At 40.9% G+C, this 26,235-nt stretch overlaps 2 protein-coding genes across 2 annotated transcripts in view; one reads left to right on the top strand and one right to left on the bottom strand.

The window, feature by feature from the left end:
• Positions 1–7,520: 7,520 nt before the first annotated feature.
• On the bottom strand, positions 7,521–13,656 carry TMEM252 (transmembrane protein 252). The gene is made up of 2 exons (XM_003935641.4): positions 13,306–13,656; positions 7,521–10,276 (listed from the first exon to the last, which is right to left on the bottom strand). The coding sequence occupies exons 1-2, from the start codon at positions 13,581–13,583 to the stop codon at positions 10,042–10,044; spliced, it is 513 nt and encodes a 170-aa protein (XP_003935690.1). The 5' UTR covers positions 13,584–13,656; the 3' UTR covers positions 7,521–10,041.
• A 159-nt stretch (positions 13,657–13,815) lies between these two features.
• Positions 13,816–26,235, top strand: part of PIP5K1B (phosphatidylinositol-4-phosphate 5-kinase type 1 beta) — a 488,372-nt gene continuing 475,952 nt past the window's right edge. Inside the window, exons 1-2 of the mRNA XM_074394717.1 lie at positions 13,816–14,001; positions 15,137–15,395. The gene's annotated coding sequence lies outside the window, so the exon portion shown is untranslated. The remainder of the gene's footprint in view (positions 14,002–15,136; positions 15,396–26,235) is intronic.

Genomic DNA, 26,235 nt, shown 5'->3' with positions numbered 1-26,235 from the left:
TCCAAGGATTGTGGGTTTTCCTTTTTTGTTTGTTTCACCGTTTGAGAAACTCCAGTACTGGTCACCTATCCTGATAAATCTGCCTTTTGGAATACCTTCAAGGGCTATTTTTCACTGTTGTGACTACAGACATGTATTAAGTGGAACAGAATAGGTAAGTTGCTCAGAACTGCCTTTGGGAGTCAGCAGAAATTGAAATGGCATCTAGACTTCCACTGTAACTGTTTTCATTGCAAAATAATAGGAAGGTAGCCTTGAGCTGAAATTCTAAAAAAAAAAAAGAAAGAAAGAAAAGAAAACCATTTCGGTATTGATCACCAAAGGAATAAAATTCGCATCATAGCTTTGGTTCTCAAGTTACTGTCTCGTGAGCGGACGTCTATGCTAGCCATCCACATGTTCATTAATCATGGATGTGTTGGTTGGGACACTAAGATGTATTCTTAGATTTATCAGCTCTAGGGAAGAAAATATTTATTTTCTCAAATTGCTGAACTTCTAATTATCTCTAACTTGTAAGTTCAAATGTAAATTAGTCCTTACACGAAAATTATATTTCTTTATTTTGATATGGAGTTACGTGTGTCCAGGAACCCAGATATATATTTACCCATCGGTCCATCCATCCATCCCTCTGTTCATTCATTAATTCATTCATTCAGTGAACATTGGTTGAGCAACTCATCTAGGCAGAGTTCTGTTTTAGATGGGGCAGGGAAATAGATAAAACATTATTCCTGATCTTACGAGTTTATAATTTGGGAATAGGAGGCTATGACAAACATACACAAATAATCAGGTAGATAAAAATGTTACAAGAGAAGCATAAATAATGTGCTGTGGGAATACACAGAGAGGAGCAATAGACTCAGAGATGGTGGCACAAGAGTGGTTTCTCCAAGAGTAGAGTTTCTTGGGATTTATAAGAATTTATTTCATCAAGGGTTAGTGAAGTCAGAAGACAGACTAGGAGGTTAGGGTTAGGATGGCTGGAGAGGAGACTTGCTTGGGGTCTCCTGAGAAGTTGGCTTGCATGCATGGGGTTGAAGCAGGCACAGGGTTGTGAATGTCAGGCAGAGCAAAGCCTTGGGCCCAGCCACTGGAAGAAGCAGCTGCATAGCTGCCTGTTTTTACAGAGTTTTGTTCAGTTATGTTGTCAAGGGAAGATCCTTTGTGGTTCTGGGACAGTCACTCTCTGGAACCTGCTATGATTCACATTGCCAAGATACTATTTTAGCCTTACATGAATTCCAGACTCCTCTTGCTGAACTATACGTGTATGTCCTCTTGCCTAATTCTCAGGAAAGGAGAGAGGCAGAAAGTCACTCTTCCCCATACAATGTTCTTTATGTTCTTAAAGATGAAACTCTAGGCCAGGTGTGGTAGCTCACACCTGTCATCCGAGCACTTTGGGAGGCTGAGGAGGCTGAGGCGGGTGGATCACTTGAGGTCAGGAGTTTGAGACCAGCCTGGCCAACATGATGAAATCTTGTCTCTACTAAAAATACAAAAATTAGCCAGACATGTTGGTGCATGCTTGTAATCCCAGCTACTCAGGAGGCTGAGGCAGGAGAATAGCTTGAACTCAGGGGGTGGAGGTTGCCATGAGCTGAGATGGAGCAGTGTGCATTCCAGTCTGGGCAACAGAGAAAAAAAAAAAACATGGAGCTGTAGACTGATCTTTAAGAGTAAATGACTTGGCTGGGTGCATTGGCTCAAGCCTGTAATCCTAACACTTTGGGAGGCCAAGTGGGGCTGATCATAAGGTCAGGAGTTCGAGACTAGTCTGGCCAACATAGTGAAACCCTGTCTCTATTAAAAACACAAAAAAAATTAGCCAGGTGTGGTGGTATGCACCTGTAATCCCAGCTACTTGGGGAGAATTGAGTGAACCCAGGAGGCAGAGGTTACAGTGAGCTAAAATCGTGCCATTGCACTCCATCACAGGTAACAGTGCAAGACTCCATCTCAAAAAAATAAAGTAAATGACTTTAAAGGTCCAAAATGTTATGGGAACCACAAGAGTCAATCCTAGAGGAAACTATGGGTAGAGTGGCAACTGTCAGGGTAACTCTGGTAATCTGCTGTTGCAGAGGGGTTCCCTCACTACACCATGTGCCTGCAGAAAAATGGCAAGCAACACTATATATCATTTGCTAGTTTTCAACCAGGGCAGGACCGCCACTTACCCGGGGTGGATGTTTGGAAATGCGTGTGTATTTGCCAGAGAGGCATTTAGTGGCAATACTAGGGAACCAGACACACTAAATTGTGACAAGTGTCACATTGGGGTCACCACCTGAGACCTTGATCATGTCGAGTCACCACCTGAGATGTTGATCACATCAGGGTCACTACTTGTGACATTGATCTTGTTGGGGTCAACACCTGAGACATTGATCGCCACCTGCAGATGTCTGTCCTGCAGACCCTGACTTAACGACTGGATGAATGAATGCACTCACACACCCTAGAATACAGGGAATCTGAGTGGGCTATGGTCATCAGCTGCTCTCAGAGGGCGATTGCAGCTAACTGACCACTATTCCTGGTCCTTCCTCTCATTTATTCAGTATAGATTTAATAACAGAGGTTCTAAGTCAACATGCTTGGGGATAATTAACATGGTTAAAAGATTGTTTAAAAAAGTTTTTTTAAATTATACTTTAAGTTCTGGGGTACATGTACAGATTGTGCAGGATTGTGACATAGGTATACACATGCCATGGTGGTTTACTGCATCCATTCCCCCGTCATCTGCATTAGGTATTTCTCCTAATGTTATCTTTCCCCAATTCTCCCACGCCCTGCTAAAATCCCCTAGTCCCCCCAACCTTCGACAGGCCCAGTGTATGATGTTCCCCTCCCTGTGTTCATGTGTTCTCGTTGTTCAACACCCACTTATGAGTGAGAATATATAGTGTTTGGTTTTCTGTTCTGGTGTCTGTTTGCTGAGAATAATAGTTTCCAGCTTCATCCATGTTCCTGCAAAGGACATAAACGCATCCTTTTTTATGGCTACATAGTATTCCATGGTATATATGTGCCACATTTTCTTTATCCAGTATTATTGATGGGCATGTGGGTTGGTTACAAGTCTTTGCTATTGTAAACAGTGCTGCAGTGAACATATGTGTGCATGTATCTTTATTTTTATTTTATTTTATTTTATTTTTTAGATAAGAAGAGAGAATGGGGAGGAAAGGTGGGGCAGAAGGAAAGGAGATTAGATTTTTTTTTTTAATAATGAGGAAAAGAATAAAGAAGAGGAAGAAAGAGAAAGAGGAAGAGGGAGAGAGGATGGGGGTATTGCTTTATTGCCCGGGCTCGAATGCAGTCTAAATATGGGTATGCCTATAATTGTCCTTAATAATGGAGACATAAAAGAAAATAAGGGAAGAGAATAACAAACAAGGAGCCAACCAACATTTCGTTTAAACTTCTAAGTTCATATGATGTGGTACTGATAAGAGTGTATATTTTGTGTATTTAAAGTGGAGAGTTCTATAAATGTTAATTATGTTTACTTGTTCCAGATCTGAGTTCAAGCCCTGGATATCGTTGTTAATTTTCTGTCCCATTGATCTGTCTAATATTAATGTTGAAGTCTCCCACTATTATTGTGTGGGAGTCTAAGTCTCTTTATTAGTCTTGTATGTCTGGGTATTCCTGTATTGGGTGCGTATATATTTAGGATCTTTAGCTCTTCTTGTTGTTGCATTGATACTTTTATCATTATATAATGTCCTTTGCTTCTTTTGATCTTTGTTGCTTTAATGACTATTTTATCAGAGGCAAAAATTGTAACTTCTGCTTTTTATTTATATATTTTAGCTCTCTGTTTGGTTGGTAAATCTTTTTCCATCCCTTGTTTTGAGTCTTTATGTATCCTTGAATGTGAGATGGGTCTGGATACAGCATACTGATGGGTTTTAGTTTTTAATTCAAATTGCCTGTCTGACTTTGAATTGGGGGATTTAGTCAATTTAAATTTAGAATTAATAATGATATATGTGAGTTTAATACTGCCATTTAATATTAGCTGACTATTTTGCCCATTAGTTGATGTAAATTCTTCATTATATTGATGCTCTTTTTGGTATTTTTTAGAAAGGCTGATACTGTTTGTTCCTTTCTATGTGTAGTGGTTCTTTCAGAAGCTCTTGTAAAGCAGGCCTGGTGGTGATGAAATCTCTGAGTGCTTGCTTGTTCACAAAAAACTTTATTTTTCCTTCACTTATGAAGCTTAGTTTGGCTGGATGTGTAATTCTTGGTTGAAAGTTCTTTTCTTTAAGGATGTTGAATATTGGTCCCCACTCTCTTCTGGCTTGTAGGGTTTCTGCTGAGAGATCTTCTGTAAGTCTAATAGGCTTCCCTTTGTGGGTAACCTGACCTTTCTCTCTGGCTGCCCTTAGTATTTTCTCCTTCATTTCAACCCTGGTGAATCTGACGATTATGTGCCTTGGAGTTGCTCTTCTTGAGGAATATCTTTGTGGTGTTCTCTGTATTACCTGGAGTTGAATATTATCCTGCCTTACTAGGTTGGGAAAATTTTCCTGAATAATATCCTGAAGCATATTTTCCAGCTTGGATTCATTCTCTTCGTCACATTCAGGTACACCTATCAAGCGTAGATTAGGTCTTTTCACATAGTCCCATATTTCTTGGAGACTTTGCTCGTTCCTTTTTATCCTTTTTTCTCTAATCTTGTCTTCTTGTTTTATTTCATTGAGTTGGTCTTCGACCTCTGATATCCTTTCTTCTGCTTGATCAATTCGGCTGTTAAAACTCGTGCATAATTCACGTAGTTCTCGTATTGTGCTTTTCTCCATCAATTCACTTATATTCCTCTCTAAATTGTGTATTCTTGTTAACATTTCGTCAAACCTTTTTTCAAAGTGCTTAGTTTCTTTAGATTGGGTTTGAACCAGTTCTTTTAATTCACCGAAGTTTCTTATTATCCACATTTCGAAGCCTGCTTCTGTAATTGGAACACACTCGTTCTCCATCAAGCCTTGTTCCGTTGCTGATGAGGAACTGTGATCCCCTGCTGAGGGAGACGCATTCTGATCTTGGGTATTCTCAGCCTTTTTTGGCTGTTTTCTTCCCTTTGTTGTAGATTTATCCATCTGTGGTCTTTATAATTACCGTCTTTGTAACTGGGTTTCCGAGTGGTGGTCCAACTTGTTGATTCTCAGCGCCGAAATCTGAGCAACCCACTGCGCCGACTAAATCAGCGGTGTTAAGATTGATGGTATGTATTTTATAATAGAACGATTTATTATCCTTTGGGTATATATCATATCCAGTAATGGGATTGCTGGGTCAAATGGTATTTCTATTTCTAGGTCCTTGAGGAATTGCCACACTGTCTTCCACAATGGTTGAACTAATTTACACTCCCACCAATAGTGTAAAAGTGTTCCTATTTCTTCACATCCTCTCCAGCATCTGTTGTCTCCAGATTCTTTAATGATCTCCATTCCAGTTGGTGTGAGATGGTATCTCAATGTAGTTTTGGTTTGCATTTCTCTAATGACCAGTGATGAGTAGCAGTTTTTCATATAAAAACGTATGAAAAAGTGGTTTTAAGAGTGATAAAAGGTCTTGGTTCTGGGGCCTAGAGTAAATACTGTCAATGGGTAATTCCCCTTCGACCTCCCCCGGAGAGGACTATCCAGCACAAAGTTTACATGAGTAAACAGAGTAGAGACAAAGGGATGTGGGGTAAACAGACTTAACTGAGGAAGCCTTATTATTCTAATCTTACCTTATGACTTAAAATTCTAACGTAATGAACTGGCTGCCTTCAGCCCATTCCATTAAAACCGTTCAGCCTTCCAAAAGGTTTGAGACTATAATCTTATAACTTTCCTTAATATTTACCTAATGTTTTGCCAGCCACCCTGAGTAAATCCCAACACTAAACATTCTGCCAGGTGTCAGCCAGTCCCCTAGAACAAAAACTTGTTTGGCATCACCCAGGATTCTTGAGTTTATTGAATGTCCTTGAAAATGGATAGGCAGTCTTTATTAAAATGAGATCATTTAGCAATTCTTACTGATCTAAGTGGAGCATACATCCAGAGTATTTGTGGGACAAATCATGTTGCGTGACATAGGCTGAAGGGCTTGCGCATGACATGCAAGCTTTCTGCACGGGAAGTCTCAGCTTGATGCACAGTTCCGTGGTTCAGTGTAAGGCATGGGATTTACTTTGACGTCCAGGTAGGTGTGGGGAATTTGAAAAGCACCTGCAGGAGCTGATAATGACATAACTGTGTGACTCCATCCCATTGCTGGATCACGCAGTGGTTTCTCTCAAAACACATGGATGCTGAGATGTCTTGAGCTCCACATGTCTTGAGGAGCTTCCCATCCCTGAGTACAGAAGGGTCTGAAAAACTGTGTGCCTTTGGAAATAATGTAACTGCCAGTAAATCAGTCTTTGGCCCTTTGACAGTTACAAACAGCAAGAGATTATCTGAAGCAGCAGAGCTTAGCAGAATGCCTGTTCTACTCCAACCAGCTGAGTCCCTGTTAGGAGAAATAGTTCATACAGTTGATAGCCCACTTGGTATGTGAGTCGGTCTAGGTTGTCATGGAACTTTACAGAATATGGAGAAGATATAGATTATAAGTCCATGTCGTTATTATCTTTCCATGCCTATTTACACCTAATATGTGCCCTGCAGTGTAGGTGAGCTAGAGCAATGCCTCACCAAAGACACTATATTTAAATAGAATCTTAAATGATAGATAGGAGTGTCAATAAAAGCACTGGTGAAGTTTCACATGGAGGGTCAAAAATAAACACAGTACATCTCAGATATGCAAAAGATGCAGCATACCTTATTTTCTAATTGAGGATAACTGACCTTATTTTCACCTTCTGGAGTGATGGTAAGGGCTACTCTAACTTTCAGCTCAAATGGATATTATGTGATTATAATACCGAAGGGCCTTCAACCCTGAGAACTTCCCTTCCCCATTGACATGTGAACCTATCATCCACAACTGAGAGAAGAGAATGAGCGAAGACTCTTTATACTGGGGATTTTTCTCTTTTCACTTTCACATGTTCTAAGTGCTCTACCTGCCATTCATGGAATTGCAGTTAACAATTCATTACCATTAATTTTATAAACATGAGAAGAAAGAGCAGAGGCAGTTTCTATTTCCCTAGGGGATGATTAATATATTATTAGGAACCACAATAGGATGCTTTTGTCTGATTGGTCCAGTGGATTTTCATTGCTGGGTCTCTTGAATGTAGAATTTGTTTTGTGTTCTACCCATGTTCTTGACACGATTCAGAGTACATATGCTTAAAAAAAATTAAACAGATAACTAGATACACCCAGGTTATTTTCCATATCAACAGAGTCCAGTAATGTTAGGGTTTGCAGAAAGATCAACTCATCCTGACACTGTGTTAGTTCAACATAGAAAATAATACTTTGACTTGTGGTCTTTTATTGATTTTTTTCTAATGCAAAACAAAAATGACAAAAGAGAAATTTAAGTACAAAATTTATTGCAGTAAGGTGATTAAAACCATTTCTTATGTAAACCAAAATCAATATTTGTTTCACTTGACTATCAGTAGTTGGAAAAACTATCACAAATGCAAACAAACACCAATGATGGTGTTTGTTCAAGTCAATGAATGTGCTCAGACCACCAGGGAGAATTTCAGGATAACTGTCTTAGTAGAGGGACAGAAAGAGCTGACAAGAGAGGAATAATAAATTGCATTACTAAGAAATGATCACTTCCTTATTGGACAGCCATGAGTGACCATATCTTTATGCCCTCAATACCAAGGATTCAAATAACAGATTCCCAAATTCATGCTTCATGGACAAAGATTTCCTTTTATGAGGCTTCTTACGCATTTGTCAGGATATACTTAATCTAGGCACTCAGCAATGATGGAGAAGAGGAGGCCACAGAGGAGGCCCCACCCCATCTTCACCACCCTCTTCCTCTGTGAGTGATCTACATCCTTCTCGCCAACTGTCTAAAGCCCTTCCTGTTCCTATTCACCGACGGCTGTCTCCACTGGGAATTATTCTTCATCATTCATGTAACGATCAGAAGGAAACTACATGTGAGGCGAGGGACCAGTTTCTAGGCAGAAAATCCGGCTGGGCGCGGTGGCTCAAGCCTGTAATCCCAGCACTTTGGGAGGCCGAGGTGGGCGGATCACGAGGTCAAGAGATCGAGACCATACTGGTCAACATGGTGAAACCCCGTCTCTACTAAAATTACAAAAAATTAGCTGGGCATGGTGGCACGTGCCTGTAATCCCAGCAACTCAGGAGGCTGAGGCAGGAGAATTGCCTGAACCCAGGAGGCGGAGGTTGCGGTGAGCCGAGATCGCGCCATTGCACTCCAGCCTGGGTAACAAGAGCGAAACTCTGTCTCAAAAAAAAAAAAAGAAAATCCGGAGGACATTTTACACATTTTAAAAGAAGCCAATTAACCCTAAAGCAACCTCTGCTGCTGCTCCAAGGGCTTTAAGACATCGCAGCAATCCTGGGGCTCCACTTCCTGTTAGAGGCCATTTTCTGAAGGGAGAAAGAAATCCAAACTGTTCCCTAGAAGGAAAGAAGACAGGGCTACTGAGCTCAAAAGTGTGAAGTAAGTAGGTCCTCCCATGTCCCTGCAGGGAACCCTTCTTCATCCTCCTAGAAGTCACTGTGTTATTGGAAAAGTTTCTTAACTTCTCAAAATCTCAGTTTTACACACCTGTAAAATGGGAATAATCATAGTACCTATCTCTTAGAGATGGATTGAGGGCTAAATAACACTCATGAAAAGCTCATGACACAGAGCCTGCCCTATAACAGGCATTCTACAACTATGAAGCCAGCATGAATGCCTCACTTGACAGAGGAGAAAACTGAGGCCCGAAGAGATGAAGATTCTTGGCCCAAGTTCAAAAGCATCAGGCTGCATCTCTTTCTACCACCCTGCCACTAGACTTGTCCTCTTGTATTTAAAAAATAAAACAATAAAATATAATAAAGTTGAGGAGAAACCACTGGATTTAAATATACATGTCCCAAGTCTAAAAGTCAGGGTCTATATCTTGAGACACAAGAAGTTTCCTGTTAATGATGAGCATATATCATTAGAATTTCTTATGTTTCACATTCTAGAGATTTATATGGGGCTTCTTTGAATTACATATACATATTTTTAAACTTTATAGGATTTATATAAAATGGTATATCAATACCATCTATGGCCAGTACAAGTTCCACTCTACACCCTAGAATTACATGATGAATAAGTATTCTTTCTTTTCCATTTTGGTCTATAAGCAATCTTATCATGTCTGCTTACAAGAACCTCTTTTAAAAAACAACTCATTTAACATTTTGTGTTTGAACCATCTTGAAGGCAAATATTACATTCATTTTCCTTTTAGATAGAAAAAAATACACATCATGAAAATAAAATAATACAAAATAACATTCATGGGTTCCAAGGGCGTATCTCCCAGGATGTGAAGTACTGCCTCACTCAGGAGTCAGCTGGAGGTAACCAGAAAACAAGCTAACAAAACGAAAGTCTGAACAATCAATAAATTAAACAACAAACCTTCCCTTTGAGATTACTAGGTGATATAGTACAGGAAGGCATGTGGCTGTCCTGACAGCCAGCATCTATTCTTCCCTGTCTGGAGCTGAGGTGATGGGAGGGAAATTGAGTGAGAGCAGAAAGATTCTCTCTCTGTAAGCAGAGCTCTCAGAGTAACACCTTTGGGGCCCCAAGGCCTACCGGGGTTAGGAGTAGTGTGAATCCTCTGAAATGTCTGCTTGATGTTGGCCACACCCTTCCAAGGCCCCTGGCCTGCCCTGCCCTGGCATGGCCAATTACATCTGTAATTCAGGGCTGTCATGTCCTCTGCAAGCCCTCATGAGGGGTTCCTGACATGGCTTTTCCTCCCACAGTCCCTGGTTTGCCTTTATTATCGGTAGCTGCTCCCCACAGTGGCGGTGTCATGAGTGCTGGAGAGCTTCCTCTGCCTCAGCACTCTTGGTCTCGTCTCTGCGCATCCTCTGAAGTTGCTGTTACCACCAGGCCAGCTATGAACTCTCTATAAGATGGTGGGGCCTCTGGGTAGGAGTAATTTCCATCCTGGAATTCCAGGCCCGTCTCTGTATACGGAGGTGGAGGAATGCCAGAGGCCTCTCTCTCTGCGGGACAGCTCTGCTTTTCCCCCTCAAGGCTCTCTTCATAAGCTGGAGGGTAAAAGTCTGGCCTGTGGAACAAAACAGCACAAACAGGCATGCATTATTTAGGCATTAATGCCAAAGAGGCAGACGGCTGCCTCTCTCAGCTCAAATTGTGCGAAGCTAAACTGTTAAGAAACATGGATTTTTAAAACAGATGTACTTCTTTCTGGCGTCACCAGTTTTTTAAAAATGTGCTGCTCTTCCAAAAGAACCTTTTTATCGGCCACAGGATGCGTGCTTCTAGTCATATTTTTTTTCCCAGTCGGTTATTCCAAGCTATTCCTTCTCTATTGCTCATTCACTCAAAGAAACAGGGCCATTCAGTGTGAGATCCTTCTCAACAATAGAGGATGTGGGACTTTGGATTGGAAACTTCCCTCTATCGAGTACTTAGTCCATCCATGTCCTTGCTCCCATTCTGATCTGGTATCATTCCTTCAATTGCCCTCACTTTCTCTTATCATCACAGCCAACAAAATCATGAATGAATACCAACTATGGGCTGATCCCTGAACTATACCAGATGCCATGACTCTATCCTAACACGCTTTCAAGACTCAGTAGCTAATTTCAAAAAACCATACAAACATATTTATTTCTCAATGATATCAACTGACAACTTAATGCAAATTTCAGGTGCAGCCCTTTCTATGCCAATAGGCTAAAGCAGCCATTCATTCAGGGGCTGATAGACTCATTGGTCATCTTGCACAACATTGCTCATTGCTAAATCCTCTGGCTTCTCCATCATGAATGAGATTGGGAGAGGCAGAGAGGGGAGGAAGAGAGACTGGTGAGCTTGGTTGAGTTGTGTATTTATAGATAGAGTCCTTCCAGTGCCTACAGGGAGTGTTTATGGTGTGTAACCACAACAAAACAGGGTCTGCCATTTGTAGCCACAACTCCATTCCAAATGTTACCAGGCTCAAAGCCAATAGCTGAAGCTGTCTACTGTAAGGCATAAATCTCAGCCTTCACTTAGAATAGCCAAGGCTGAGCCATGGGGGCACATGTGTAAAGGCATTTTACACAGAAACGTAAACTGTTCCCTGATGTGTTAAAAGGTTCCAGGATGACGGCTGCCTTCCCCAAATCCCAACTACCTCACTCAACCCCACCCCCCTTCAACTGCCATCTACATTCCCAGACACCTGAATTCCATCACTAGAGGCCCATTGGCTTTTATATCTCAACCTGGGTATCCATTTTGAGTGCAAATGCTTTGGAGAAATGTGATTTCCCAGGCTGACTTACTAGCACGGAAGGAGCATCTAGTTACATGCAGCAGGAAGAGGCAGTAAAGTGGGGGTGTCGCAATGTCCATAATTTACTTTCAAACGTTTCAGCATACTGTAATATTATGCATGTGTTAGTCGATTTAAACTATATCCGAAAGGCAATCAGTTACAATTATCAGGAATTCACACTCTAGAGGTAGTCCTCTAACATTTATACAAAAAAGAAATCATCACTCTAGAGGCATCTTCTATAATCACTTCATTTATCTTAATTTTTAATCAAATCTAGAAACTCTGCTGGTTAGTATAATAACATTGGAAATAAGTTTTGGTTATCATAATTCTTATCTCATTGATTAGCATAAAGGATGTCAAAAGTGGGCCCTCATGGGTAAGATTACTTATATTCAAAATACATGGAGTAGCTAAAATGTTTTAGATACTTTCTGCTCTTGCATGAAGAGGGCAAAATAATTTATAGTCTCATAGCCTGTATCTTAAGAATGATGCCTAGGGTTTTATCCCTAAATAGTCCTGTGTTTAGCCAAGAATTAGGAGGTTTCTTATTGCCTGATAACTGACTATAAGATTAACTGAATCTTTTTTTTTTTCTTGTGATAAAATATATATAACCTAAAATTTACTGTTTTTAAGTGTATATTTCAGTGGCACTAAATACACTCATATTGCTCTACAGCCATCACCTTAAAACTCTCTACTCATTAAACAGTAAGTCGCCAGTCTCTCCTTCTACCAGCCCCTGGGACCACTGTTCTACTTCCTGTGTCTATGAATTTGATTAAGTACTCATATAAGTGGAATCATACAAGACTTGCCCTTTGTGACTGACTTGTTTTCAAGTTCATCCAAGTGGTAGCATGAACCAGGATTTCCTTTCTTTTTAAGGCTGATATTTCATTGCATGTATATACCATGTATATTTTGTTTATCTACTTACACGTTGATAGACATTTGGGCTATCTCCACCTTTGGGGCTACTGTGAATAATGTTGCTACAAGCATCCACTTGAGTCCCTGCTTTCAGTTCTTTTGTGTATAAACTCAGAATGTAGAATTGCTGGATCAAATGATACTTCTATATTTAACGTATAGCGGAATCTCCACACGGTTTTCCACAGTGGTGGCAGGCACCATTTTAACATTCCTACCAGCAATATGCAGGGTTCCAGTTTCTTGACATCCTCACCAACACTTGCTGTTCTTTTTTTATTTTTTGATGACGACTAGTCTGATGTGTGAGGTGGCGAGATGGAATGAATCTTACCTCTAGAATATTATCACCTTCCCCTGAAGGAATGTTTTATGCAAGGTGAGATCACAACACCTAAAAGGACAGTAAACTGGGACTTCTCTGAGCTCACAGAGGTGCCAGGACTCAATTTAGGCCTGCTTGCTCATTTGTTGTGTGACAGAATTTTGTCTGGGACTTACTTTCCTTAGAACCTTAGAGCCAGGTTATGGAAGGAACTAACCATCGCCTGGCACTAATTAGTGACAGCTGCCAAGTTATTAAAAAAGAGCCTGGGTTTCTGAATTGGCTTAGGTGGGTTTTCTCTGAGGGTGGTGGTAGGATTTCTCTGAGATTAGTTGCCCCTACATCATGGTTTTCCCCCCAAGATGGCGCCATTCTTCCTAATAACAGCATCAGAGTAATTCCCTGACAATAAAGCTTTGGTTCTAGACAGACAACCCATGGGACATGTAAGTCACTCCATAGAAGGACCAGAAATTACTCAGATATTACACAAATTAGCCTATCTCAGCTCTCCTTAGTCTCTCTGCCTGTCAGCACGTACCTGTCCACGGTGGCCAGGGGCAGGGCCCCATGAGCCAGGTGTTGTCCCAGCACATGCCTGAACACTCCTTTGCTTTCAATCACCTGGCGGTAGTTGCTCCAGAAAATTCCACTCAGAAGGATTACAAACCCCAGAGGCAGGAGCAAATAGGCCACAATCAGGCTCTCCTGACAGCTGAATATGGAGCTCCAGGAAATGAAGAAGGCTCCCAGGCAGACCATCAGGAAACCCATCAGGAGGGCAAGAACACAGAGAAGGAGGCCACTTCTGTTCTGCATCCTTGCACCTTAGGAACCCAGCACCCCCTGCCACTCCTCTGCTTCCCCCACTTGCTCCAAGAGAATGAGCTCATTAGCCAGCTTGCATCTTTATACGCTCAGGGACCCACTGGCCTTTGGACAATTAAATGAAGCAGGCACTTAGAAGCTATTCATTAACCATTGAAAGTTAACTGTGATATCCTTGGAGAATAAGCCAAAAAACATAGTATTGTATACTGCAGGAAAGAGTGGCTTCTTGTAGCTCTTGTTTTGCTTTTCAGAGTTGGGTGGGATACTCAGCTGTTCCCAGTTATTTGAACGTATGGCCCTCCTTTAATTAAAAGGCACGGGTCTCTTAATCCCCACGGAGATTAATTCCCCACTAAAAGCTGGAGAAGTCAGCGTTCCTTGAAGAAACTATCTTCTTTGTGGTTTGGTAAGGAATTCCTTCCTGATTCCTTCTCCCTTTCTCTGTACTAAAAAGGCATTTCTTCAAGGTTGTCCACATGTTTGTCTTGCCTCCCTCAACGAATCCCCACTTATTGCCCCCACACTATTATACTGGATAATTTCCAAGACAAAAGTTCAGAATGTGAACGCCGTGATTCTTGCTCTGTTGACAAGATGAAGAGCTTGAGTGGGAGGGGGAGGAGAGTGTTGGAGAGAAGGATTATAATAGACAGAGCTTTGGGAATTTGGGGGATTTCTGGGCTCTGAAATTCCTGCAATCTTGTCCTCTTTCATAAAGCACATATGAAACAGAATTCGTTTTAGAAGATGCTGCTAAAAATGTTCCCTGTCCTCTCCTCCACACCTCTGCTCTATGTAGCATTGCCTCAAAAAATCTTTCCAGACCCAGCCTTCTGTTTTCCGGCTGGAATTTGTTTTCTTTAGCCTGACTGTCTTTGATTGTGGATAGCTTATTTCAGATGTGGTTTATGCCCTGGCTCTGCCCTTTTTTATTTGATACCGTGGCATATCCCTGCCAAAAGTCTCCAACCCATAGAAACCCTGGGTCGCTTTTGCTCAGATACCTTATTTTCAGCTTCTCTCCACTACTCCGTTAGCATTATTTTCCATTTACTTTCCCATCAAAAGAAGCAGGTTTTTTTGTGCCATGTTCTAGTAATCCCTCATACACCCTTTAGTCTCATACCCAACATCTCCTTAGCACTACCTTCATGTTTGGGCTGGGAGTCATGGATGTTAGAGAGAAAGACAATATAGATCGAAAACTGTGTAAGGTACTTTTCCATTCCAACCCTCATCCCTTACCTTTATTAGCCTCAATTTTGACTAACTTATCTTCTAGTCTTGATATTGTCTTTGTAATATTAAAACAGCTCTTATTCTCTCCTTCCCCAACCTGTCTTGAAATAGAAGATTTCTAAGATGATCCCTAATGATCCCACCTCCTGATATTCATGTCCTTGTGTAAGTAATCCTCTTCCCTGAGAGTAGGCTGGACCTAGTGACTTGATTCTAATCAATAGCATATGGTAAAGGTGATAGATAGGAAGTTCCTTCCATGATTAGGTTACGAAAGACTGTGGTTTCCATCTTTCTAACAGACTCTATTGCCCTCTTGGCTTGCACCCTTTGAAGAAGGAAGCTGCCATATTGGAAAGGCCCATGAGCCAAAGAATTGAGGACAGGTTCTGGCCAACAGTCAGTGAAGAACTGAGGCCCTTAGTCCATCAGCCCGTGAGGAACTGCATCCTGTCACTAACCACATGAGCTTGGAATCAAATTCTTCGCCCCACGGAGTCTTGAGATAACTCTGCTTCCAAAAGTCACTTTGACTGAGTGACCCTGAAGTAGAAGACCAAGGTAAGTCATACTCAGATTCCTGACCCATGTTAGGAATGTTAGATAATGTAATGAAATGTTAGATAAAATGTTTCAGCCAGGATCCTGGATGCCACAAGATGGCAAGAGGCATAATCAATGAATGCATTATGATCAAATCATTTCATGTATATGGATGTGTAACAAATTAAAGAGGTCAAAGGTTTTAAAAAAGCATATTTTAAAAATATGCTAAGTTTCGTGGCAGTTTTTCAGGCAGCAGTAGATAACTAAAAATATTCTCTTAGGAATTTGAAATCAGAGGAGACAATCAATGTTAAGTATTTATGACAGTACCTGGCACAGAGAGAGTGTCCTATGAAGGTTATCCGTAACCACCCTGCCAATATTGTTATTATCATTGCTGTTATAATTCCAAAAAAGCCATGGAAGACCCAGGACTCTCAGCTGAAAGTTCTGCACTAGGAGCTGAGTCCCAAGAACAGGTAGATGCCAGAGCCCCAGGATAATGCTAAGAATCAGGTTACGAAGGAAGAGTGCTCTCAGTGGGAACTGCCCACCAGATGGTTGGGCTTCTCTGTTTTAGACAAAAGTAGAGGCAGAGGCTGGGCACGGTGGCTCAAGCTTGTAATGCCAGCACTTTGGGAGTCCGAGGCGGGTGGATCACGAGGTTGAGAGATCGAGACCATCCTGGTCAACATGGTGAAACCCCGTCTCTACTAAAAATACAAAAAATTAGCTGGGCATGGTGCCTATAATCCCAGCTACTCAGGAGGCTGAGGCAGGAGAATTGCCTGAACCCAGGAGGCGGAGGTTGCGGTGAGCTGAGATCGCGCCATTGCACTCCAGCCTGGGCAACAAGAGCGAAACTCCGTCTAAAAAAAAAAAGTAGAGGCAGAATTAGGCTTGGGATTATGACAGCTCAGGCCTCATTCCTGTGATCACATGAACGTATGAGCAAATAAGTGTTTTTATAATTTTTCTCCTCCATGCCAAGAAAGTACACTAGAACCAGTGCCCCACGGTTTGCCAGACCGTTCCTTTCCCTCCAATGCCCTTTGAGGAGGCTTCTGTCAATCCACAGCAGTGTTTTGGTGGTAGTGGTGGTGGTGTATTTTTGGTGAGAAATTAGGTAGGGAAGAGCAAAATCCAGGAAGTGGCCCAGGGATGGAAGGATGCAGTTCCTTTACATAAAATGTATGTAAAATTAAAAATTAAAATCCTGGCCAGGCGCGGTGGCTCAAGCCTGTAATCCCAGCACTTTGGGAGGCTGAGGAGGGTGGATCATGAGGTCGAGAGATCGAGACCATCCTGGTCAACATGGTGAAACCCCGTCTCTACTAAAAATACAAAAAAAAAAAAAAAAAAAAAAAACTAGCTGGGCGTGGTGGCATATGCCTGTAATCCCAGCGACTCAGGAGGCTGAGGCAGGAGAATTGCCTGTGCCCAGGAGGCAGAGGTTGCGGTGAGCCAAGATCGCGCCATTGCACTCCAGCGTGGGTAACAAGAGCGAAACTCCGTCTCAAAAAAAAAAAAAAAAGAAATTAAAATCCTGGGCTTAGGGTATTTGAGGAATTTATTTTGGGCATCAAGGGGAAAGGGCTGGGAACATTTGTAGCATATGTGGGAGCAGACGAGAAAAGGAAAAAAATCCATATGGAAATATGAAGTATCACAGGGAACCGTGTTTCTCCTTTAAAATGACTACGAATTACTAATGAACACCATACAGTCTATCTATGTAATAAAACTGTACTTGTACCTCCTACATCTGTACACATATAAATAAACAAAAATTTAAAAGGCAAAAGAGAAATACTGATGAAGTTGAGGTTATTTTGTATGTTTATGTTTATTGTTAATATACATTACTAAATAATTATGGTGTTTTTTTTTTTTAACTGTGACTCTGTTTCAGTTTCTCTTTTTGCCTCTCATAAAACTTTATTATAAGTAATTAAAACTTTACTCACTGGTAAGAAATTACCAATGCCAAAATGGTAGTTTTAATTGTAAGAAAAATTAGGCTGAAAAGATGTGTTCCCTCGCATTTTTGAATAATACACCATTCCGCAGATAAAAACAGAGATCAGTATAGTTTCTAGGAAGTACACTTCACTCTCATTTGTATACCTGGAAATTCAGTTGCCATCATCAAGCTTAGGTTAATTGATTATGAACTCTCGTTAACGCAACTGAGCATCATAGCATCTTGAGACAGTTCTAGTCTGCAAATATAAGCCACCATTGTACTTTACAGTAATAATACAAAACCAACATCATACTGTAAGCAAAAGATGCTAGGCTATCATGTGCTATTATGAAGAGTTATTATGAATGTTGTCATTGTGCGTACTTTCTTACTTTCTCAAAGTACTTGATCTTTTTTGTGTGTGGTTTGTAGTATGTGCTATGAGTGTAGTCATATATATATGAAGATTATATATTAAAATACATCTGTATGAGGGGTATGTGCCCACTTTTTAAACTTTTATTTTAAGTTGAGAGGTACATGTGCAGATTTGTTATATAAGTAAACCTGTGTCATGGAGGTTTGTTATACAGATGATTTCATCACCCAGGAATTAAGCCTCATACCCATGAGTTATCTTTCCTGATCCTCTCCCTCCTCCCACCCTCTACCCTCCAATAGGACACAGTGTCTGTTTTTCCCTACTTTGGATCCATGTGTTTTGATCATTTAGCTCCCACTTATAAGTGAGAACATGCAGTAAATACGTTTTCTGTTCCTGTGTTAGTTTGATGGTAATGGCCTCCAGCTCCATCCATATCCGTGCAAAGAACATGATCTCGTTCTTTCTTATGGCTCCACAGTTTTCTATGGTGTATATGTATCACGTTTTCTTTATCCAGTCTATTATTGATGGACATTTAGGTTGATTCCATGTCTTTGCTATTGCGAATAGTACTGCAATGAACATACTTGTGAATGTGTCTTTATGATAGAATGATTTATATTTCCTTGGGAATATATCCAGTAATGGGATTGCTGGGCTGAACGGAATTTCTGTCTTCAGGTCTTTGAGGAATCACCACAGTGTCTTCCACAATGGCTAAACCAATTTAACAGTGTATAAACATTCCTTTTTCTCCACAGCCTTGCCAGCATCTGTTATTTTTTTGCTTTTTAACAATAGCCATTCTGACTGGTGTTAGATAGTAACTTATTGTGGTTCTGATTTGCATTTCTCTAATGATCATGTTGAGCTTTTTGTCATATGAATGTCAACTTTCTGCTTCACTTCTCAACCACATGGATCACTGCTGTATAAGCATCATTTCCCATTTGTGACTCAAAAATGACCAAGAATCACTAAAATCAATGACTTTTTATTTTAAACAATTCTTATTACTTGTAGTTTCCCTCTTATTTACGTTGCAGTACGCCGTCTTTCCCCACAGTCACTATTATTAATAACATTTTTGAAGAAAAATGAAAGTAGATGTACACTTGTTTTACTCACAGTGAAATAGCCAGATGTGGAGAGAAAGCATCTTGTTCTTCAGCCATCTTGAAGGGGTAGAAGAAACCTGAGCAGAAAAGCAGTTGTGATAACAGAAGAGAAAATTAGTCCATATTTTCTGGGCTGGGGCAAAATAAAAAGAATGTAATAAAGAGGCAGTCGAACACTAAGAAGTTGCCTTAAAGAATCATTTCAGGAGACCTTTGGTCCTTCACCTGAGCTGTATTCGATCTTCTGGATCTGCCTTCTCTCTCGTGTCAACCTTCCCATTTTTTTCCCCTTGCCACTACTCAGCACTGATTATGAGAACAAGGGGCCATTTAAAGCTGGGGACACAGGTTGGGCCTAGTGGCTCAAGCCTATAATCCCAGCACTTTGGGAGGCTGAGGTGGGAGGATCATTTGAGGTCAGGAGTTCAAAACTAGCCTGGCCATCAAGGTGAAAGCCCATCTCTACTAAAAATGCAAAAATTAGCCAGGCATAGTGGTAGGCGCCTGTAATCCCAGCTACCTGGGAGGCTGAGGCAGGAGAATCACTTGAGCTGAAGGGGCTGGAGGCTGCAGTGAGCTGAGATTGCTCCACTGCACTCCAGCCTGGGAGACAGTGAGACTCCATCTCAATAATATAATAATAAAGCTGGGGACCCACTATGGGAGAGAGAGATTGATGACTCAGCAAAGTTCACAGACAGTATGGAACTGATGGGAAAATGGATACCCTGGAGGAGTATGGCTCACACCTCTAGAAAGGAAAGTTCTGGGACCCAGTGGAGGCCAAACCAAAGTCCCCCATCACTGTTTCCATCTCCTTCTCAAGAGATCCATCAAAGAAATGACACCTGGCTTTTAAACTAGCCTGTTTGCTTGTTATTCTTCATCTTAAAAATTCACCAATCAGCAGAAGTGTCTGACTTGGCAGTAAGCAACAACATGTTATTTGGTTGACAGCCAAACTATCTTAAACCAGAATCACTCTTTCAACACTGTTCTTTTGAGCATGACAGACCCATGAGAATTGTTCTGAACACTGAGTACCTTACCATGGACGTCAGAGGTCCCAGAACCTCACCCTTCTTTCAAACTCTCCTGTGTAATACACAAGTGCCTTGGACCTTCTCACAGCCCTATGCACCCTAGTTTCTGTTTAGCGGAAACACGGGCCAATACCCTTGTCTTGAAAACAGGAAGAGTATTGCTGTGAATGAGAAGTCAGTGGGGACTTTGGAAGGAAACTAATGGGGTGTAGAAGCTGTTACATAGGAGGGGAATGGGGCCAAGAGCTGAGGCAGACTGGCCAGATTTCAGAAGGTCACTTTGGTTTAGGAAGTGAGGCTTTGTGGGAGGTAGGGAAGGTGTGCATATGAGTAGCAAGAAATGTTAGCCCTGCCTGATTTCATGGTGGTGACTACTGAGTGATTTCTGGATTAGCCTTTCACACTTGAGGGTTCACTGAGCACTGGCCACTTCCTCTTCTTTCCCATTCTTGTTTTTGAAACTCTCCCCCCACCTCTCTCTTTCCACCACTCAGGAGAAGATTTATATGAAGGCTTTTTTTTTTTTTTTTTTTTTTGGCAAAGAGCAGCTTCTCAAAAAGTGCATGGCACAGTAAGGTAAGCTCATGTCAGAGCAGCACGTGAGACCCCCACTCACCCTGGGCGGAACCTAGTGGGTCTTCTGGCCCAGGGACTCTGTGGAGACCAGGACTAGGAGGAGCCACGGGGCGCTCACCTAGAGTGCAAAATTTGTTGGGGGTTGTGGGGGGTGGGGAGGGAGGAACTTAGTAATCAGGACAAATCATATTTTCCAGCAATGTTTTAAAAAATCTAATTGGCAGAATATGGCTCATGGGACAGCAGTGTATTTCTGTAAATAAAGTTGTGGTGAGGAAATTTGGTCTTACTGGCCAAACAGGAAGATAAATTTTGTTCTAGAGAGAGCTCAATTTAATCCACAAATAAGCTAGAGCAAATTTTATTTATCTGGGGATCTTTGGAAAACTGAAAGAAGACCACACTTCTGTGGCCACTTTGAACCAGAGCAAAAGCCTCAAGCCAGGGCTGAATCTGACTGCCTGCATTGACAGCACCTGGCATGATGGGCAGGGACTTGCAAATATAAAGCAGGTTCTGTGCCCACTTTATGAAATTCTCTGTAATATTCCATTTCCCTTTTCTCCACTTCCTAGTTTTAATACTCTTGAATACCTTGATAGCAAAATATGTGTTGCTCAAAGATTTAGTAGAAATCATTATAAATCTCACTCATAAAACCATGGGGTCCAAGACTTTTTTTCCCTAGATTTTTTTCCTTGTAGTTTTTTGTTGACTGTTAGGTACTGTATGTAGGGCAGTAGAGACTGAGATAAATAGTAGATATCCCATATTTGAACATGGGCACAACTCTGCCATTCCTCACCTATCAGTGTAGGAAGGTGAGTGAATCTAGTCAAGATTTGAGCTGAGTTTGAGTTTTGTTTTCATTATGGTTCCCTTCAGTGCATTACTGGCTTTAAATTCCTCTGGTATTAACGGATGCTTGGGGTGAGCGATGGCTTACTGAAAGGTTTTTCTCAGTGTTCCTCCTTCATCCTCAACTTTAGACCTTCATGAGTACTCACACCTGTTGGGAGGTGGTCTTTACACTCTTGCCTATTCCCTCAGCAGTAGACTATGCTTGTTACCTGGTACGTGCTAGCTGGGTTGTGGGGTGGGGGGTGGGGGTCGTGATTTCTCTGTTGTCTTGATCCACCTTAGTCTTATGCAGGCTTTAAGATCCTGGTGTTGGGGATGGGGTCTTTCTCAGTAAACCTACCCTTTCTCCAGCATTAGTATCCTCCAACAATCTGACCTCTGGATGGTTCCCTGATCCTTCGATACAGAAGGCTTTTTCTTTTCACTTTTCCCAGCCACGTGGCTTTCACCTGTGCCCTGGGAGGAGGGTTTTCTGCCTCCCCACTCTAGCAGCTTAACAGACTCCAGCTGGGGCTTTGACGCTTTCCTTCAGCAGCTGGGTAGAGAGCCACTGGAGAAGAGTCCAGAAGCGGGTGCTAACCCTCCTCATGTCTACAGCTCCCAGTGTTTCCATACTCCCACATTAGCCCACATTCGGCATCTAACAATTCGTTAAAAATTTCAGCTGAGGCCTGGCGCGGAGGCTCAAGCTTGTAATCCCAGCACTTTGGGAGGCCGAGACGGGTGGATCACGAGGTCGAGAGATCAAGACCATCCTGGTCAACATGGTGAAACCCCATCTCTACTAAAAATACAAAAAATTAGCTGGGCATGGTGGCACGTGCCTGTAATCCCAGCTACTCAGGAGGCTGAGGCAGGAGAATTGCCTGAACCCAGGAGGCGGAGGTTGCGGTGAGCCAAGATTGCACCATTGCACTCCAGCCTGGGTAACAAGAGCGAAACTCCGTCTAAAAAAAAAAAAAAAAAAAAAAAAAAAAAAAAAAAAAAAAAAATTCAGCTGAATTCTTACTGTCTCGTATGACACTGGTGTCTCTTCTTCCTGGGTCCTGTCATAGGAGAGCCAGGGCTTGTGTCCCCGCCTCCATGGGAGGTTCCTGTCTTTCCTAGATTGAGGCTTTTCAGTTGCTCTGTGACCTCAGCTCTCTGATGGATTCAAGAAACTTTATGATTTTGTAGATTATCAGAGTTTTCTGATTGTTAGATGAGAGTAATGCTCTTTCAAGCTTTCTACCTCCTGGATAGAAGTTGGGTTATCCTTGACATCGTTTCTTTATGGTAAACTTCAATTAGTTTTTCAAATGCTAAAGGTTTTAAGGTTATTTCTTCTCCTGAAATCAATTTTTGTAATTTACAGTTTTCTAAAAACCATTGCACTTATATGCCTACCAGTTTTGTTCACACACACACACACACATACACACACACACACACAGAGACAGATGACATTCACTTATGATAGTGATTATATGCAGTATTCAATTATAATGTTAAAGTCTCACCTGTCTTTCTAGGTATATCACCTTTCCAATTCTTAACATTGCCATTTGTTTCTTTATTCCTCTTTTTTTTTTTAAATGAGACTAGCCAAACCTATTTCATTAGATTTTTCAAAACTATTTGTTCATGTATTGATCTAAGAGCCAGCATTTGGTTTTATTATTATTCAGGCTTTCTTTAAAAGACTTCATTTTGTTGTATAAGTTTGTATTTCATAATTTTCTGATGTTATCATCAATAATTCCTCTAGTCTACTTTAAATTTTTTGTCATTTTGGATTAGTGTCCTCAGTAAATCAGGAGGCCTTTTTAAACGATTCTATTAGTTTTATGATTCGCCAGTTTTTGCTTTAATCTGTAACAAGTTCATTAGTCTATTTTAAATGACTTCTTTGTCATCCTTTTTGCAATATCTTCTGTAGAATGCTTAATTCATCTCCAAATGTGTTTTCTAATAAATTAGGGCCACTCACTTGTGTCCTTTTGACACAAATCACACACATTTTTATACGCCATGCTCTGATTGTCAGTCACTTCCAACTAATAAGTAATTTCACTTAAAAATTAGCAAAATATGTACACATATAAGTGATTTTAAAAGAAACAGGAAATAGTCCTTAAACAATTAAAATACGTTCAACCTCACCTATAATAAGGAAAGTACTAAAATACAGTTTCTCACCTGTCAGATCAGCAAAAATCCCAGTTTGACAACATGCTCTGCTGGCAAGGCTGCAGGGTGAAGGCACTCATATATTGCAGATGGGACTATGAACGCTAGCAAACTTAGATTTGCATTTTTCTTTCGGACCCAGAAATCACACTTCTGGAAATATATTCCAAAGATATATTGGCAAAATTAGAAAATTTTAAATGTGCAGGTTTACTTATTGCAGCGGCATTGTTTGTAATTACATAAGACCGGAAACACTCAAATGGCCATGAATAAGGGCCCAGTTAAGTAAACTAAGGTACATTCACGTCTCCAAATGCTATTCAGTTGTAAAAAGGAATGAGTAATATCTCTATATTACTAAGATGATCTTTAGGGTATACTGATAAGATAAAGCAAATAAAAGATAAGGCAAATAACAAAGTTTATAGTATTAAAAAAGGAGGGAATACAAATATGTATGCATATATGTCAGTACCTTTAAAAAGAAACAATGAGGGTATCAAACAAAATTAATTTTTAAAATCATTACCTTTAGAGGGGGGAGGGAACAGGGTAGGAAGAACACAGTTGGAAGACAGACTTATCTGAATGTGTCTTTAAAATAGTTTTAACACTGGAACTATATGCATATTTTACATAATAAGAAAACAAATCCAATGGAAACTAAAAAGCAAAGCAATTCTTAAAAACTTTCTTTAAAAAAGGTAACAAATGAACCTAACTTCTTATCAGTTTGATTGTTTGCCATAAACAAAATTATTCTAAGTAAATTTAAATTGTAGTATTTTCACTTAGTGAGAAAGACTCTAGTGTAAAACAAAACAAAACAAAAAATCTACAAATAAATCCTAATATGCATTCAGTAGTCTTATGGATACTAAGAATATGGGGTATTATAATCCCAGCATTGTGGGAGGCCAAAGCCGGCAGATCACTTGAGCCCAAGAGATCCAGACCAGCCCGGGACATGGCAAAACCCCAGCTCTACAAAAAGATACAAAAATCAGCCAGGCCTGGTGGTGTGCCTGTAGTCCCGGGTACTCAGAGTGGGCTGGCTGGAGAGGGAGGTGCTGAGGGAGGTCAAGTCTTCCACTGCATTCCAACCTTGACAGAGTCCCCTTCCTTACAAATTCTTTAGGTAGACGTAGGGGCTTCAGGAACTCTCTTTATCTCTTTGCAGTGTGTCCTGGAAGAGTCAGGCCCTATGTTCACACTCACTAATTTAATACTCATTTGCACCCATTTGGATATTCTGTCCGATTTCTAAAGTAACAGTGATTGTATTTTCAATAATCCAGAAATCTGATTACTTCTTTTTCTATTTTATGGCTGTGACAGTCTTCCCAGTGGGAGCCGTCATCCTCTAGAGTGTTGGGGTAGAAGCTGGCAGGTGTGCAGGTAGATCATGTTGACGTGGGGCATTTCTCTCCCCAGCATGAGTAAGAGGTCTGGGAACTTCTTGCATCAGAAGAAGGTCATGGTTTCATTTTCTTCTCACCACTCCTCCTGCCACGCCTTGTTGTATACATAGAGTTACTCAACTCTGCTCTGTTTCCCTGTCCAGAGTCAGCCCTTCTGATAGGAGACTCCCCAGGTTCACTGTTTAAAGCAGTTACTGAGGCTTTAGTCAGAGAGCAAACACCACTCTTGCCAGAAATGCAGCACATGAGAGTGATGCAAAGATCATAACAGGCTAGGCAATTCATAATACAATCTTTCGATTTTATTTTTTATTTTTCTTGAGACAGGGTCTTGCTCTGTCACTCAGGCTGGAGTGCAGTGGCATGATCACAGCTTACTGCAGCCTCGACTTCCCCAGGCTCAAGCAATCCTTCTGCCTCAGCCTCCCAAGTAGCTGGGACCACAGGCACACATCACCACACACAGCTAATTTTTGAATGTGTGTGTGTGTTTATAGTAGAGACAGGGTTTTGCCATGTTTCCCAGGCTGGTCTTGAACTTCTGAACTCAAGTGATCCTCCCACCTCAGCCTCCTAAAGTGCTGATATTTACAGGCATGAGTGACCATGTCTGGCCCATATCAGATAACTATTGACAAGGCCGCTCCCTGTACTGTATGAGTTAACCTTGGGCTTGAAATTCCTCTAGAACATTAGTGCACAAAACAGCCCTGACCTTTGCAGTAACCTCTTTCTGCTCTTTTTTCTGCTTTGATTTCTCTGTCAATCAATTCTGCCTTTGGGTTGTATTCCACGAAATCTTAAGAATTTCTGATCTTTGATTGTAACTTTTCTTGTACGAAATTCTTGTTTGGAATTTTGAAGAGGGAGGAAAAGTAGACTGATGTGCTCAGTCTGCCAGTTAGATCCCCCACTATTTTTCTGAGTGTATGAGGATATGAGTGGGTATTGTTTACAAAATTAGGATCACGTCGTATATGTAATTTTGTATTTTGGTTTTTACTATAACAACACGTGTTTTTTGAAAACACTATTTTCAATGATTACATTTTGAATGAACCTTCACTGTTTATTATACTGGAGTATAATTACTCATTTTCTTTTATATCTTCTATACTAAATAATAAGGTCCTTGAGAAGAGAGAAAATGTCAGCATTGTAGATCCGTAAGACAAATTGAAACGTGTGGCAGGTAGTAGTTCTAGAAGTCTTCCTGATTCAATCTGATGTTTTTTTTTTTTTTTTTTTTTTTTTTCGGTTGAATATGTGAGGACCAAAGCAGACACTTAGAGAGGGGATGGATGGGAAAAAGG

The sequence above is a fragment of the Saimiri boliviensis genome, chromosome 2 (assembly GCF_048565385.1).
Source record: "Saimiri boliviensis isolate mSaiBol1 chromosome 2, mSaiBol1.pri, whole genome shotgun sequence".
NCBI lineage: Eukaryota > Metazoa > Chordata > Mammalia > Primates > Cebidae > Saimiri > Saimiri boliviensis.
This window is presented reverse-complemented; position numbering and strand designations above follow the sequence as displayed.

Excerpts from the sequence above, each read along its gene's own strand:
- TMEM252 (XM_003935641.4), bottom strand. The coding sequence starts at position 13,583 with ATGCAGAACAGAAGTGGCCTCCTTCTCTGTGTTCTTGCCCTCCTGATG. Across the intron at positions 10,277-13,305 it reads CCCCTGGCCACCGTGGACAG|GCCAGACTTTTACCCTCCAG; the intron begins GTACGTGCTGAC and ends TTTGTTCCACAG.